The sequence below is a fragment of the Mauremys reevesii genome, linkage group 4 (assembly GCF_016161935.1).
Source record: "Mauremys reevesii isolate NIE-2019 linkage group 4, ASM1616193v1, whole genome shotgun sequence".
Lineage (NCBI taxonomy): Eukaryota > Metazoa > Chordata > Testudines > Geoemydidae > Mauremys > Mauremys reevesii.
The window spans coordinates 123,766,559-123,783,734 of NC_052626.1; the positions used below are offsets into that span (position 1 = coordinate 123,766,559).

General features: G+C 40.2%; 1 protein-coding gene across 5 annotated transcripts in view; it reads left to right on the plus strand.

Annotated features, from left to right (window-relative positions):
- CEPT1 (choline/ethanolamine phosphotransferase 1) overlaps positions 1-17,176 on the plus strand; it is a 48,315-nt gene that overhangs the window by 6,722 nt on the left and 24,417 nt on the right. For all 5 annotated transcript variants that reach the window (XM_039535535.1, XM_039535538.1, XM_039535534.1 and 2 more), the window contains exons 3-4: positions 3,599-3,746; positions 6,124-6,265. In XM_039535535.1, coding sequence (XP_039391469.1) covers positions 3,599-3,746; positions 6,124-6,265 — 290 coding nt within the window. The remainder of the gene's footprint in view (positions 1-3,598; positions 3,747-6,123; positions 6,266-17,176) is intronic.

The window sequence follows — 17,176 nt, forward strand, 5'->3', positions numbered from 1 at the left end:
GCCAGACTCCCATGCCACTGACACTCCCTCCCATGAGCTGCACCCAGACCCCCCTGATGAGACCCCCCCCAGCACCCAGACTCCTCTGCTGAGCTGCAACCACCTTCACCTGGAAGCCTCTGCATAGTCCCATTGCTGCTGCACCTGGGACCCCCCTCCCATGAGCCCCTGTGCATTCAGATCCCCCCACACCTAGACTCCCCCACTGAGCTGCCTGCACCCAGACTGTTCCACACAGAATCCTCTCACCCCACATCTGGATTCCCCCCAACACTGAGCCCCTCCACACTTGGATCCTTCCTGGTTGAGCCTACCTGCCCCACACCTGGTGCAGAGGGGCAGGGCTCCAGGGTGTTTCTGGGGCAGGCCCAGGCCTTGTGCTGTGTCAGGGTCAGGTGCAGCCTCACTGCTGAATCTGTGTCCTGGTGTGCGGGGGCGTTGCAGGGTGATCTTCCACCTTCGTGCAGCCAGTGGCCTATGCACCCCACTGCTATGCTGGTGCTTCTGCATTTATTTATTGACAAAACTTGCACAATTTTAAAATATTGTGTGCAGAATTTTTAATTTTTTGGTGCAGAATGGCCTCAGGAGTATACTGTGTATAACAAAGTTCATGAAAGAGACAAGGTGGGTGGGGTAGTATCTTTCATTGGACCAACTTCTATTGGTGGGTGAGAGAGAGAGAAGCTTTTGTGCTACAGAGTTCTTCCTTAGGTCTGGGAAAGGTATTCAGGGTCTCAGATCTTGTTTTTTAGCTCTGACAGTTTTTAGCATAAGTAGTTAGCGTGTATTCTAAGGGACCATTCAAGGTGAAGTTAATGAAAGTCACTTCTTTGAAAATACACACTAAAACATTCTTAGACAACATATGTAATACTGAATAATGATAGTGAAAAGTACAAGCTGGCAGAAAGGGGTTTACAATTAAAATAACTTTCAACACCTCTGTCCTAAGTGTGCTTTGGTAATAAATTTTACTCTAAATACCTTTTAATGCTAATTATTTTAACTGGATATAGAAAAACACACATGGGTCTATTTAGGAAAAATCTCAATTTTCAGTTTGTACTTTTCCGTTTAGAAATAATGTTAGGTGTTTTTTAAAAAAAACCTTACATTCTTATGTGAAATTCAAATAACATACAATACTTGGATCAAGTAACCTTTGACTGTTCTCACCACAGTATGAGTATCTACTGCAAGTCAATGTGACTTAAGTTCTAAAGTCACTTAGATGTGTTTGAAAATCTTACTGTAATCAAACAATATAAAGTTACTACAGTTCTAAAGTATATTTAGTTTAGTAGCAAACAGCTAGCGATATTCTACAATAACAAATTAGCGTTCAACGGGATGACTGTCTCCAATGGGGAAAACTGTCCTGTTATGTGTAGTGCATGACAAAAATGATGAAAACGCATATCTTAGAGAGAGGAACTTGTATTAAAAAAACAAATTATAAGTTGAAATTGAAAACAGTGTAAATGTATAGGTTTGTACTCTAAGATTGTAGGAGAAAACTGCATGACAGTGAAGTAATATAAAGACAAACTACTGTAGTATGTGTGCACTAGGAGTAAAATGAAGTTTCACCCAGTAAACTGTAATGCTTCTCAAAGTATTGGATCCATGTGATTTGCTATAGTGTGTAAAATTGGGCTATATCTATATGCCTACCTTTGCAAAGAATTCTGAGAACCTCAGGAGAGGGGTGGGGGAACTCTAGTACAAAACATTATTATTTATTATTTGCATAACTGGTATTGCAACTAACCTGGGGTTAGTTTTGAGCTTGACATGTAGGTCATGATCCTACCACTGTGAAGCGTATTGCAGGATTGGGGCCTTATTTCATATGTACTAACATTCAGAGCAAAGGCTATCCTGTGGATGCATGCATAGCTAACTTATGGCTTGTCTACATGGCCCCAGAGTTCAGACTACAGAGGTGTGAACTGAAGCTCACACTAGTGTGCTATGCTGTAACTCTCCCGGGTAGACCCTGTGGGCATGAACCTGAACTAGGTACCTTTTAGTTAGCTTAGCCCTGTTTGAAAGAAGACTGTTAACATGAACTTGATACCTTTTAGCTTGCAGCAGCAGTGTCCACATGAGGGAGTTGGAGTGCAGCATACCAGTAAAAAAAACAGAAGTACTTGTGGCACCTTAAAGTCTTTAAAGGCACCTTAGTCTTTAAGGTGCCACAAGTACTCCTGTTTTTTTTGCGGCTACAGACTAACACGGCTGCTACTCTGAAACCAGCATACCAGTGTGTTCTGCAGTTCACACCTCTTTAATCCAAATTTTTTGGGGGGAGGGGTAGGCGGAGCCCTAGTGGCATAGCAAGTATATGTATTTCATGGTGTATAGCAAATGAGACATGGCTCTGGAAGAGTCTTGTTTCATTTGTTACACATCTGTTTAGTGTGACTGTCAGCTTCACTGTGCTTCCATAAACTACTCATGGAAAATGGAACTACTTATGCATCTCTCATACCCCTTTTTGTAAAGCACTTTGAGATCTACAGATGAAAAAGTGCAAAGTATTACTGGCCCCACTTTACAGATGTGAAAACTGAGACAAAGATAGGTTGAAGGATTTCCGTTGATGGCGCTAATAGCGACTTAGACTTTAACCACTGAACTAAAGGATTTGGATTTGAATCCTTGATCTAGCTAAGACTTGGTACCTGTTTTGTCATCTGTAAAACAGGGATTTTAATACTGAATAATGTACCTCACAGCCACATCTGGATTATTAAAGAGGAATGTTCATGGTGTTTTTAATGACCACAGATTGGGAGAAAGCAGTGTTACTTAGAAACTGGAAGAGCTGTAGGAATGAGAACATAGTTCTCTAGCCACTGAGATTTTTTCAAAACTTCACTATGTGAAGCTCTCTGAGCCTGGACATCTGGAGCACACGAGCGTCTTGTGCTGAGCGAAGGATTTTCAAAGAATGCATACCATCCGCAACCTACTTTAAATAATTCTGATGTTTAAATGCTGAGAATTAGGTGCTCAGATCTGCAGAAGGCCACCCAGGAACCATAAATGTACACCTGTACCTTGATACAACGCTGTCCTTGGGAGCCAAAAAATCTTACCACTTTATAGGTGAAACCGTGTTATATTGAACTTGCTTTGATCCACCAGTGTGTGCAGTTCCTCCCCCCCCTCCCCCGCCCCGCACTGGTTTATCCAAATTTGTGTTATATTGGGTGACGTTATATCGAGGTAGCAGTGTATCTAGAGACGACCTTAATTGTGCCCCATTTTACAAATGTGTTACTCTACAGTTATTATTTTTCAAATGTAGACTGGTACTGTGCAGTTTTTTCTTCAGCCTTAGATTTGTATAAATACTGCACTTTCTTAGTGTAGCTTTTTTTAACGTGGAATTTTCTGTTTCTTGCATCTCACCATTTTCCCCCCTGCCCCAAGGATCAACTATCAAAAATGTATTCATTAATATTTGCAGGTACTGCACATTAAAAATACTTTGGTAGGAGAATAAAGATCTGTTTAAGGAGTTTCAAATCTTTGTTGTTAATCTTTTACTGACATTCACTTTTTCCACCCCCCTCCCCTCCCTTAGGCACCTCCGTGGGCATATCTTGCTTGTGCATGTGGCCTTTTCATTTACCAGTCTTTGGACGCTATAGATGGAAAACAAGCAAGAAGAACCAATAGTAGTACTCCTCTGGGAGAACTTTTTGACCATGGTTGTGATTCACTGTCCACAGGTATTGTCACTTGTAACTGGAAGATAATGGTTAAATAAATCTATTTATAATTAGGAAAATCTCCAAAATATAAACTAGAATATAGAAAGAAAAACCTTTTGTCAGGCATACTATTGAAGAGATGAGCAATTTGATGCTATTGTTGTATTGCCAAACAAATCTTCTTTTGGTTGTAATTTACTTTTTTTAAGCAGAACCTAAATCTGACTAGTTTAGTGTTACACTGACACTGAGGGAATTTAGGCCCTGATTCAGCAAGGTATATAAGAATCTGTAAAGCTCTAAGCATGTGAGTGGTTCTGTTGACGTTATGGGGTCTACACTTGTGGCTTGCTAAATTTGAGCCTAATTTAGTAACTTTACCTAGCTTACGTTTAGAGTACAAAGAACGCTTCTAATTTAGTTCTAGATTTACTTTATTAAAACAATTTTAAAGTCAGATTTTGGGCCTAAACTATGACACTGGGAGTCCAAATTCATCCCTGACTCTGCTCTGTTGAAAGCAGAGGTAACTTTAAACCTGTCTTCAATGAAAGAGATTGTTTGTTTGTTTTTGTTTGGGTACTTAGATCACAGTTTATAAGACTCTCTAACATTTAAATGTTGATGGATGATCACTCTATTATGATTTTGTAATTTTAGATGTATAGAATGCATAGTTTACTCCTGAGGGCATTCCGTGCCAAAAATTCTGTGCACAATATTTTAAAATGATGTAAATTTTATTTGTCAAATAAATGTGGAGGCTCCAGCATGGCATTGGGCATCACAGGCCACTGGCTGTACAGAGGTGGGAGATCACTGTGCAGCTCTCCCTCCCTCCTCTCCCCCGCCACCCCTCCCCAGACACAGATTCAGTGGTGAGGTTGTACCCAATCCTGACACAGCGCAAGGACCGGGTCTGCCCCAGGAACACCCCAGAGCCCTGGCCCTCCATGCCAGGTACACCAGGTGTGGACAGGCAGGCTCAGCAAGGTAGGATCCAAATGTGGAGGGGCTTAGTGTGTGTGTGGGGGGGATTCAGGTGTTGGTTGAGAGGGTTCTGTGTGGGGCAATCTGGGTGTGGGTGGGTCAGTGAGTGATCTGGGTGCAGAGGGGATCTGGATGCACAGTGGCTTGTGGGGAGGGTTCTGGGTGCAACGGTAATGGGACTCTGCCGGGGGTGTCAAGATGCCTGTGGCTCATTGGGGGAGGCCAGTGTAGGGGAGTGGAGATCCATCTGCAGTTGGTTGGGGTTTAGAGGGGTGAGGATCCAGATGCGGGTGGTTTATTGGGGTGCTCCAGGTGCATGGGGAGTGGGGCTCATTGGAGTGATTCGGAGTGTAGGGGGGGTGAGGCTTGGTGGGAGGGTCTGGGTATGAGGGGATCTGGATGCATGGGGGTTGGGCAGATGGCGGAACAGCTCCCTGTACAGGGATCCCTCCCTTGGCAGCTGAGGAGTGTGTGTGGGAGTTCTCAGAGATTCCTGCAGCTGGGGGAGAAATCTGGGGTTGGGTCTGACCTGGCCTCAGATGCCATGCAGGGGAAGAGGTCCTCCCCAGCCTAGCCGGGACTAGCAGTTGAGCCTAGCGCAGGGTAGGAGCCACTAGCAGGGTCTTCCCCAGTTCCGTCCTCTGTCCCACAGTGATTTACCTCTCTGTGGACTTCCCTGGGCACCCAGAACATACTGCTGGAGAGGGTTGCATGACCGCTCTTGTGGCTTCCCTTTGCTTCCCTGTAAAAATCATTTTTCTGCAGGGAAGCAAAGAAATCTGCAGGGGACATAAATTCTGCACATGCGCAGTAGCGAAGAATTCCCCCAGGAGTAATAGTTGCCTTTTTTGTGATTCTCACATGAGAAAACTTGGTAATTTCTTTTAATGAAAGACACAGTGAAAGAAAATGGCAAACTTGAACAAAAGTAAACAAAAACAAGGAAATTCCAAATTAAAAGCCTGATCCCATAAATTGCTGAGAATCTCTTTTAAAGTGCTGTGCCCCCTCTCAGCTCCCATTGACTTCAGTAGGAATGGATGCCCTCTACAATGGGTACCCTCTGCAAACTCTCTTAGCTGATGGTCTGCAATCTGTTGTGATGAGATTATGCAGAGGTATTGTAGTTCACAGTAATGTATAATCAACAGCATCTCAGCAGTCACCCTGTGAGATGCTGAGCACCCTCAATGAACAGCAATAATAAAGCAATGAAACATTTGCATTAATTGAACTGTTTTTGTTTATTATGTGACCTATAATCTTTGTTAAAAGTCTTTACTATATAATGTAGCAATTTACTGTAATCTCACAGTGGGTCCTTTGCTAGAATTCTGTCTCCTGTATGGTTTTGTAAAGATTTCTTTGTACATGCTTGTTTATTTTTGTCTGATTTCTTCTGCAGTCTTTGTGGTTTTGGGAACTTGTATTGCTGTGCAGCTGGGGACGAACCCTGACTGGATGTTCTTTTGTTGTTTTGCTGGGACATTCATGTTTTATTGTGCACACTGGCAGACGTACGTCTCTGGAACATTGCGCTTTGGAATGTAAGTAACTCAGTTGAAAGTAAAACTGTAAACAGTGAAGTCAGTTTTCTGTTCAATGTATGTCCTGTACTAAGATTCTTAAATTAGTAAAAGGTGGGTATGTATGTATGGATACGTATATTCACACACTTTTATAACCTGTGATGACTACTATATATTGGAGCCACTGCATACAAAAATAACACTAAAGAATTTTTGAGCCTCTTGTTATCAGAAGAAAAACTGCTGCTGTCTGAAATAATTGCTAACAGCTTCTGATGTGAATTAAACACAAAATAATGTGTATTCAGATAGATGGCAACGTGATTTCAGTTATGCAGTCATTCCTGTGTGTCTGGGAAAAATCAACCACAGCATTTGCACAGCAGTTGATTTTTGCAAGATGTGCATGTTTAGCCCCTGAGCGCTGATCTTAAATAATAAGATTTACTTAACTTTTAATAGAATGTGGTGAGATTTTGATGTGGAAAATTAATATAAATTGACATTTTTGCTTACAATCTGAAGCCCTGACCGTGCATTGGGGTCTGTGTTAACAGATCCCAAGTGCCTGTGAGAAGTTTGACTCTGGAAGTGAAATTTTGGCCTTATTAAAATCAATTACAAAACTTCCATTGACTCAATGGGGGCGCTAGTGTGGCAGGATTTCATCTAGAAGACTAGGCTATTAGGGCTGATGCAAGATCAAGTCCCTAATCAATGGCTGTTGTGTAATCTTATTGGCTCTAAAGTGTCCTCCAAAATACAATATTTATATTATTGGAAATATCTACATATGTATGAAGTCCATCTGCCAAGTATATTTCAAATGAGGTTAAGCAGCCTATTGAAGGATGCCCTCTGTGTTGAACAAGAATCATAATTTTTGAACATTTCTAGAAATTTTAGATATTCTATTAATTTGTGGTGGTTTCCAGCTTTAAGGTATGTACAAGGTACACACATTATTCATTAAATGGTCAGTCAACAGGTTTCTGGGTATTGCAAAATTTTATCAAACTAAAAATAATCAAGTTCTGGGCCTTTTGGCTGAAATAGCCCCTTAAGGAGATATTTAATATTCATTGATCTTACCTGATAAGTCTAATTGGTTAGCTCATTGAATAGATTTCTGATAGAGCCATATGAAACGTCAAGATAACCAGTATTCAGTGTATAGTCGGTATTCCATAAAAATCAAGGGTCAGACTCTAATCTCAATCACATAAATCCAGAGCAACTTTAGCAACCTCATTGGCGTCTTTTAAGATTCATGTTGTAACAAATGAAAATTTGGTCCCAGTTCCTGGACTTATCCACATAAGACTTATGCCCATAATGTTAGGTCCGTGTTCTTTCAGAACACGATAAGGGCTCCACCCTGGGACAGCGGAGCACCTTCAGCTCCCATTGAAATCAGTGAGCATTGAGGACAATGGGCACCCTGCAGAGACCAGCACAAAGAGTCTGATTTTTATAAAGGCCTAAGCATGGGCTTAAATGTTGAAGGTGCAAGTTATATTTACATCTCAAACTATCTGATTTCCAGGTGCAGTCAAAGAAGTAGCCATGTAAATATTCTCATTTCCCTATACAAATTCTAAGATCCCTTTCACTGGGATCAATGCACCAAAACTTCTCTAATTTTACAGATGCCATGTTTCAAAATCTAATTCTACAGGAACCTCACTGTTAAAATGAAAAATTATCAGTATTTTCTGATAAATCAATATTTATAATACATCATAAAGGTCACACAACTATATTATGTGCTTAATATTACAGGTATCAGATCAGCATTTGTATAATGAACTCATACTTTTAACATTCCCACTGTCATAAGGCTAATAGGCTTACAACAAACTGCCACAAAAACCTGAGAATGAATATTAGGAAAGAAGACAATAAGCAGTGCTAAATATTAGCTTGTCTCTGAAGCTTTCTCTTTACCAGTCTTTGCATTGTAAGACTTATTCTGCCTACTTCCTGAGACTTGCACATATAGGAACCTCTACATTCCAAATAGATGTTGATAGCTCTCATTGGCTGCTTCCCCTTGGATGACTTGTCACTTCTATTCTACAGTAACAAAGATTATTTTTGTTGCGTCTTCAGTAGTAAAGAATTACTTTTTGTTACCTGACATGTTAACAGCCAACAAAGTCAGTGGCTATTTTGGATTTAATTGGAAATTAAAAAGCTGAATATGAGAAGTATAGCTGAAGTGTTAGAGTAAATTTGATGCTTTTATTTGTCAAATTACAAAATTAGTTCCCAAAGGGAAATGGCAGTATAACTGAATCTGTGTACTGCATTCACTAGAAATATGACTTGATATTTTTATTCAAATACAGAACTCATATTCAAGGGTTACATAAATTGAAAATGGGCTATTCAGCTGTAAATGGGAGTGTGATGAGTTGGAGAAGGTAGGCTACAAAATACCCCAGCGATCTGTTGTTACATCATTAATTAATATGTTACAGTAGCTGTGAAAGAGGAAGTAAACAGAATAATGAAATAAAATGTGGAGACACATAAACTGGTGAAGAAAGATATAAACGGATCTACTGAGGTTAGAAATAAGGGCAGGAAATAAAAGGAGATTCAGTCTGGAAGAACGCATCTATATATGTCTGAGAGAAAGTAATCCCCCAGACAATACATAGGAAGGGCAGTAGAAAGCTGTGATGCTCTAAGAGACTTGAGGGTGATAGTTGATACCAAATTAGAAATGGCCTCTCAATACCATGGTAGACTGTATACAGAGAAGCATCAAAGAACAAGGAGTTGATGGGCACTTTCTATATGTTGTGATGAGACTACATCCACAATATTGCAGTCAGTCGTGGACTCCACAATACCAGAAATTATTATTTTCTCTGGAATCTGGACCTTGACCGAGAAATTTGGACCTTGAGTTAAAAATAGACTACCTCTGGCATAGATCATCTGACCTGCTGGGATCTTCTGAAGGTGGTATAACTGTAAGCCATGAGGTAGATTTAGTAAACGTACGTATCTTTAAAAAGCATTTGACAACTTTCCACATCAGAGCTCATTGGACATGGAAGAGTTACAGAGAAGGAGATAAGATGTTGTACTGGATAGAAAATTGGCATTAAGATCAGGAAGTATGCCCTAAGCATAGAGGGAAGTGCTACAAGTTGAAAATGTGATACGAGTGGAGTACCCCGGGACCAGTTATAGGATTTGAGTTCATTAAATGGCAGCAGCCCCTATATTTGTTGTCTAACACTTCACATTATAAAAACTATTCTGTTTCTTGAAGAATCCTAACAGCTACATGGTATGCAGAAAGGAACTTGAAGTTTGGCAGAGGATTGTGCTGAGGTCAGGAAAGTGCCTTTTGCTGTCACAAGGAATATCTCTTCTAGTTTGTCTGAGTTAGAAGTTGTCAACAGTTGCTACTTCCCATCTGTTTTTTCCCCAGTAGAGCTTCCTAGAGGTCTGTCAGGGTTCTATTAGTACTGTGCATGCATCTTTCTGTAGCATGCCACACACAGTCAAACCTCCTGACAGGGCAGAGGCAGAAAAGATGATCATTGTTGTCTTCCTCCTGCGCTGCTTTCCATCATTGTTACACCTTTTACAAGGTGTACTTTTCTGGGTACTAAGAGACCATGAGACAGTCACCACAAAAAGTGAGACAGATTGATAAAGGTTGTGAAAGGCACAGAATTAATATTAAGTGAGGCCTCATACCCCTCATGAGCTGAGTTGAACCTAAAATTCCAACATGACACACAATTCCAGCTACACTGCCTCTCAGAAATAAAGTTCTAAATCTAAAAGTACTTGGCTTTGTTGTCTGTAAAGTGTGTATGTGCACGCAAAACTAGGAATACATGGAAATTTGGGCAGAAATGCTTCATTTAAAGAGGCGTTAAAATATAGATGAAGTATCTGGGGAAGAAAGCAAATGCTTGGGATCTGACTCTTTGCAGAAGCTAACACCTGCTTAGAACAGACTTTCCCCCAACCCTGGTATACTCTGAAGTTTCTGAAGAACTGTCTGAGATCAGCAAATTCAGATGCAGCATAAAGAGTAAAAGTGTATCTCATTTTGCTCGAGGTTCCATAAACCAGCCTTCATATCCAGGCTGGATTCAAACAAATCTACTGTGCATCAGCCTCATACAATACCAGGAATATCTTCAGCTGGTACAAGACCTAGGGTTGTAGAATATACTAAACTGAGCAAAGGTGTACTGGAAAGTAGTGTCTAACTGAAGTTTTTCTTCAGTTTCTACCTGCTGGTGAGGAACTGAGGAAGGCAAAGTAAGCCCTACAAACCCCAGATTGGTACAGAGACCTGTAAGAACAAAGCTCCTTGAATGGAACTATTTTGTGCCAATAGCTTAATTCTTCTGTGTGCCTCATGTATGCCTGCTGTCCAACCATAATAATTTTGTTAGCACAAGTTGAAATGAGATGGTAACCCCAAAATGCTTAATTTTCTCCCAAAGAAAATGATCAAACAGAATTAAAGTTCAGTTCACAATAGAACTTGTATTAAAACATAGTCCACTATTAGCTCACAATTGTGTTTTTTTTTATCTAACCAGGAATTATGATGTAATTGGAATAACAGAGACTCGGTGGGATAACTCACATGATTGGAGTACTGTCATGGATGGATATAAACTGTTCAGGAAGGACAGGCAGGGCAGAAAAGGTGGGGGAGTTGCGTTGTATGTAAGAGAGCAGTATGACTGCTCAGAGCTCCAGTATGAAACTGCAGAAAAACCTGAGAGTCTCTGGATTAAATTTAGAAGTATGAACAACACGGGTGATGTCGTGGTGGGAGTCTGCTACAGACCACCGGACCAGGGGGATGAGGTGGACGAGGCTTTCTTCCAGCAACTAACAGAAGTTGCTAGATCACAGGCCCTGGTTCTCATGGGTGACTTTAATCACCCCGATATCTGCTGGGAGAGCAATACAGCGGTGCACAGGCAATCCAGGAAGTTTCTGGAAAGTGTAGGGGACAATTTCCTGGTGCAAGTGCTGGAGGAACCAACTAGGGGAAAAGCTCTTCTTGACCTGTTGCTCACAAACAGGGAAGAAATAGTAGAGGAAGCAATAGTGGATGGGAACCTGGGAGGCAGTGACCATGAGATGGTCGAGTTCAGGATCCTGACACAAGGAAGAAAGGAGAGCAGTAGAACAGAGACCCTGGACTTCAGAAAAGCAGGCTTCGACTCCCTCAGGGAACTGATGGGCAAGGTCCCCTGGGAGAATAACATGACGGGGAAAGGAGTCGAGGGAAGCTGGCTGTATTTTAAAGAAACCTTATTGAGGTTGCAGGAACAAACCATCCCGATGTGTAGGAAGAAAAGTAAATATGGCAGGCGACCAGCTTGGCTCAACAGTGAAATCCTTGCTCGTCTTAAACACAGAAAAACAGCTTACAAGAAGTGGAAGATTGGACAAATAACCAGGGAGGAGTATAAAAGTATTGCTCAGGCATGCAGGAGTGAAATTAGGAAGGCCAAATCATGCTTGGAGTTGCAGCTAGCCGGAGATGTTAGGAGTAACAAGAAGGGTTTCTTCAGATATGTTAGCAACAAGAAGAAAGTCAAGGAAAGTGTGGGCCCCTTGCTGAATGAGGGAGGGAACCTAGTGACAGAGAATGTGGAGAAAGCTAGTGTACTCAATGCTTTTTTTGCCTCTGTCTTCACAGACAAGGTCAGCTCCCAGACAGCTGCACTCTGCAGCACGGTATGGGGAGGAGGTGACCAGCTCTCTGTGGGGAAAGAAGTAGTTCGGGACTATTTAGAAAAGCTGGACGAGCACAAGTCCATGGGGCCGGATGCGCTGCATCTGAGGGTGCTAAAGGAGTTGGCCGATGAGATTGCAGAGCCATTGGCCATTATCTTTGAAAAATCATGGCGATCGGGGAAGGTCCCGGATGACTGGAAAAAGGCTAATGTAGTGCCCATCTTTAAAAAAGGGAAGAAGGAAGATCCAGGGAACTACAGGCCAGTCAGTCTCACCTCAGTCCCTGGAAAAATCATGGAACAGGTCCTCAAGGAATCAATTCTGAACCACTTAAAGGAGGGGAAAGTGATCAGGAACAGTCAGCATGGATTCACCAAGGGCAAGTCATGCCTGACTAACCTAATTGCCTTCTATGATGAGATAACCGGCTCTGTGGATGAGGGGAAAGCAGTGGATGTGCTATTTCTGGACTTTAGCAAAGCTTTTGAGACAGTCTCCCACAGTATTCTTGCCAGCAAGTTAAAGAAGTCTGGGCTGGATGAATGGACGGTAAGGTGGATAGAAAACTGGCTAGATGGTCGGGCTCAACGGGTAGTGATCAATGGTTCCATGTCTAGTTGGCAGCCGGTATCAAGTGGGGTGCCCCAAGGGTCGGTGCTGGGGCCGGTTTTATTCAATATCTTCATTAATGATCTGGAGGATGGTGTGGACTGCACCCTTAGCAAGTTTGCAGATGACACTAAACTGGGAGGAGTGGTTGATACGCTGGAGGGTAGGGATAGGATACAGAGGGACCTAGACAAATTAGAGGATTGAGCCAAAAGAAATATGATGAGGTTCAACAAGGACAAGTGCAGAGTCCTGCACTTAGGACGGAAGAATCCCATGCACTGCTACAGACTAGGGACCGAATGGCTGGGCAGCAGTTCTGCAGAAAAGGACCTAGGGGTTATGGTGGACGAAAAGCTGAATATGAGTCAACAGTGTGCCCTTGTTGCCAAGAAGGCTAATGGCATTTTGGGTTGTATAAGTAGGGGCATTTCCAGCAGATCGAGGGAAGTGATCATTCCCCTCTATTCAGCACTGGTGAGGCCTCATCTGGAGTAGTGTGTCCAGTTTTGGGCCCCACACTACAAGAAGGATGTGGATAAATTGGAGAGAGTCCAGCGGAGGACAACAAAAATGATTAGGGGGCTGGAACACATGACTTATGAGGAGAGGCTGAGGGAACTGGGATTGTTTAGCCTGCAGAAGAGAAGAATGAGCGGGGATTTGATAGCTGCTTTCAACTACCTGAAAGGGGGTTCCAAAGAGGATGGATCTAGACTGTTCTCAGTGGTAGAAGATGACAGAACAAGGAGTAATGGTCTCAAGTTGCAGAGGGGGAGGTTTAGGTTGGATATTAGGAAAAACTTTTTCACTAGGAGGGTGGTGAAGAACTGGAATGGGTTACCTAGGGAGGTGGTGGAATCTCCTTCCTTAGAGGTTTTTAAGGTCAGGCTTGACAAAGCCCTGGCTGGGATGATTTAGTTGGGTTTGGTCCTGCTTTGAGCAGGGGGTTGGACTAGATGACCTCCTGAGGTCCCTTCCAACCCTGAGATTCTATGATTCTAGTTAAAAACCTGCATTTAGACAGTATATCTGTGCACCAGCATAATCACTGGGACCAACAATGTTCTTAGCATTGCATGTTGTCTTTTGAGGACCCCATTAGAATATTGTCATTTATAAAATTGCTGAGCAGTGAAGAGGTAGATTACAAGTAAGTAAATATTGACTTTCTTAGTGTTCTCTCCACCTTCCTCTTAACGATTAGAAGGGGGAAAAAATGAAATGTTAGGTTTAATCTGTTAAAATGCAGGTTACAAATATTTAACAATTATATTACAATTGTTCTATTGCCTTTTTATTTTTCAATAAGTCTCTCCAACTATATCCTAAACCATTTTTGTAAAATACATATTTTTTCCCCATTTATTTTCATTTTTGAATCGGTTTGGTATGTTTCATAGACTACTACCACACTTATTGGCAGGATGTGTATATAAGTAAAACAAAAGTTCCCTAAAGGATCTTTCTAGCTGGAGATATCCTCCAAAATAAAGTAATTTTGTCTTTTACTGTTTGACATTCAAAATAACAGGGAAATTAAAGTTTGCTACAGTATGTATGAATTAAAAAAACAAAACAAAAACAACCTTTACTGTGGTATAATGACTGAGATACACAAAATAAAGATAAGAAATTAGGTCTAAAACATTTTTGTTTTTTTCAAGAATGGTCCTATTTAATGTTTTCAAAACCCATTTTGGTTTAAAAAACATTACATTTGCAATTTTCAAGTCCCTCTTTTCTTTTTATACATGTTCTGACAGCTTTTCTACCCAATTATCTTGTGAAAACTTCTTGTAGGAGAACTCTAATTATAGAGGAAGATTTCACAACCTTACATACACATTTATAAAATTACAGTGCAAAATTTGTAAACAACCCTAATTAGTTGACATGGATTTCCTTTTGCTGCACATGTTTTACAAAATACAGTACAAAAGAGGAAGGGGAAATACTGGCTGTACCTTTTTAAATTAGAAAGATGCATTTCCTATAACTGGAAATAGTGCTTAACTGTAATTCAGTTAATTATTAGCGCTGTTGATTAATCAGTTAACTCAAATTAATTACCATTAAACACATTGTTAAACAATGAATACCAATTGAAATTTAATAAATATTTTCATGTTTTTCTACATTTTCATATATATTGTATTGTGTTGTAATTGAAATCGGTGTATATTTTTGATTATTTTTACTGTAAAAATGATAAAATAAATAGTATTTTTCAGTTCATCTCATACACATACTGTAGTGCAGTCTTTGTTGTGAAAGTGCAACTTTCAAATGTAGATAGTTGTTGTTGTTACATAACTGCACTCCAAAATTAAACAATGTAAAACTTCAGAGCCTACAAGTCCACTCAGTCCTACTTCTCGTTCAGCCAATCGCTAAGACAAACAAGTGAGATTTCTAAAGATAGCTACAGCACTCGAACCAAGATTTAAGAATCTGAAGTGCCTTCCAAAATCTGAGAGGTACGAGGTGTGGCACATGCTTTCAGAAGTCTTAAAAGAGCAACACGCTGATGTGGAAACTACAGAACCTGAACTACCAAAAAAAGAGAATCAACCTTCTGCTGGCGGTATCTGAATCAGATAATGAAAACGAACATATGTTGGTCCACACTCCTTTGAACCATTATTGAGCAGAACCCGCCATCAGTATGAATGAATGTCCCCTGGAATGGTGGTTGAAGCATGAAGGGACATATGAATCTTCAGCGCATGTGGCACATAAATATCTTGTGACACTGGCTACAACAGTGTCATGAGAACGACTGTTCTCACTTTCAGGTGACGTAAAGAAGAAGCGGGCAGCATTATCTCCTGCAAATGTAAACAAACTTGTTTGTCTGATCTATTGGTTGAACAAGAAGTAGGACTGAGTAGACTTTTTTTATTTTTAATGCAGGGTTTGTTTGTTTTTAAACAATTCTACATCTGAGTTCAATTTTCATGATGGATATTGCACTACAGTACTTATGTTAGGTAAATTGAAAAATACTATTTTTTTTTCAGTACAAATATTTGTAATCGGAAATAAATATAAAGTAAACACTGTACACTTTGTATTCTGTATTTTAATTGAAATCAATATATTTGAAAATGTAGAAAATATCCAAAAATATTTAAATAAATGGTATTCTATTATTAACAATGCGATTTATTTTTTAAGTGCTAGACAGCCCTACTAATTATCTTTAGTTCTGTACAGTACTGCTGTATTCATTCCATTTACACATCTCACTGCATTCATTTATATGAAAATGTTAGATTAGAATGAGCTGAAATGACACTTGTATACATTTAAATTCAACAGTCACATTCCTTGCACCTTAGACTTACTAACCTTTTCTTTTTGCCTTTAAATTATGTTGGGTTCTTGTGCATTTTTCTCTTTAGTACAGAGATTCAAGTAGCAAAGCAGTCTCTTGTCATGTATGCCTAAATCCACAGCTCAGTGCTCAAACTCAGTAATCCTGTGCACTTGGCAGATGTGTGAGGAAAGGGATTTCAGAACAATTTCCCCTGTAACGGTCTGTTTTCTAGTGCTCATAGCTTTCCAAAACATTCACATTTGCTTGGTTCCCTTAAAAGGCGAATCTTTTAAAAGTTTGAGCCAAATCCCTTATGAAATATAAATAAAATTACTGTTTCTCTACCGTAGAAAAGGGAAAAACAAACCACACTTTTGACCATAACTACAGCAAAAATGGCCAGAGTTTGAAACTTGGTGGGGACATAATCTTCGTGGAGGAGCAGTGTCTTTTCTTGATTTTGTTTTAGCAAAAATAGTATAATTTAAAAAACTGCATATTAAACATATACAGTGAAAACTTTAAGACAACAGGCATATACTGCACAGGCATGTAGGGCTAGTCAGCTGTACAGTCATTGGTTCAATATGCTTACAACCCCCGCTAGGAAAACCACAAGATCTTAGACGCTTCAAATGCTGATCTCTTTCTTTCAAAACTAAACACAAAGTATAAGAAATTAGGTCCTGGTACTGCACCTGCATAAGTACATGCTTAACTTTAATTAAGTGAGTGGCCCAATGGAATCCCTCTAAGTAAAGTTACAGCTAAACAATAATTGATTAAAAATGTGATGGTAAGGTTGCATAGAGTCACAGAGTCAGAAAATATAAAAGTCAAGGTTTCAAGAGTAACATGTAATTTTCTCTTCCCACTTGCCTTAACTGTGGCAATATACTTATTGTTTCTCATTATACATACACCATAAAATAGCAGTTTTCACACTGAAACCTGATGCATCACATCTAAAATTGAAAAGCATCTGATGCACCATATTCATAAATTCAATCAATGCAGTTACAGTGGATTCTTATTCTGATACTATACTCTAAAATTTAAATTAACCTGTATGCTATTTGATTGCAGCTTACATACCACCGTTACATGCATCTCAATTTGTGAACCGCTGATATAAAATATAGTGGATCTGTTACTACTCGACCTTTAATTTTTGAAGTTTTTGGCTTTGTGATTCTATTTTTAATTGTTCAGCCTTACCTAAAAATATCTTTTAGTTTTATTACAGGTACTGTATT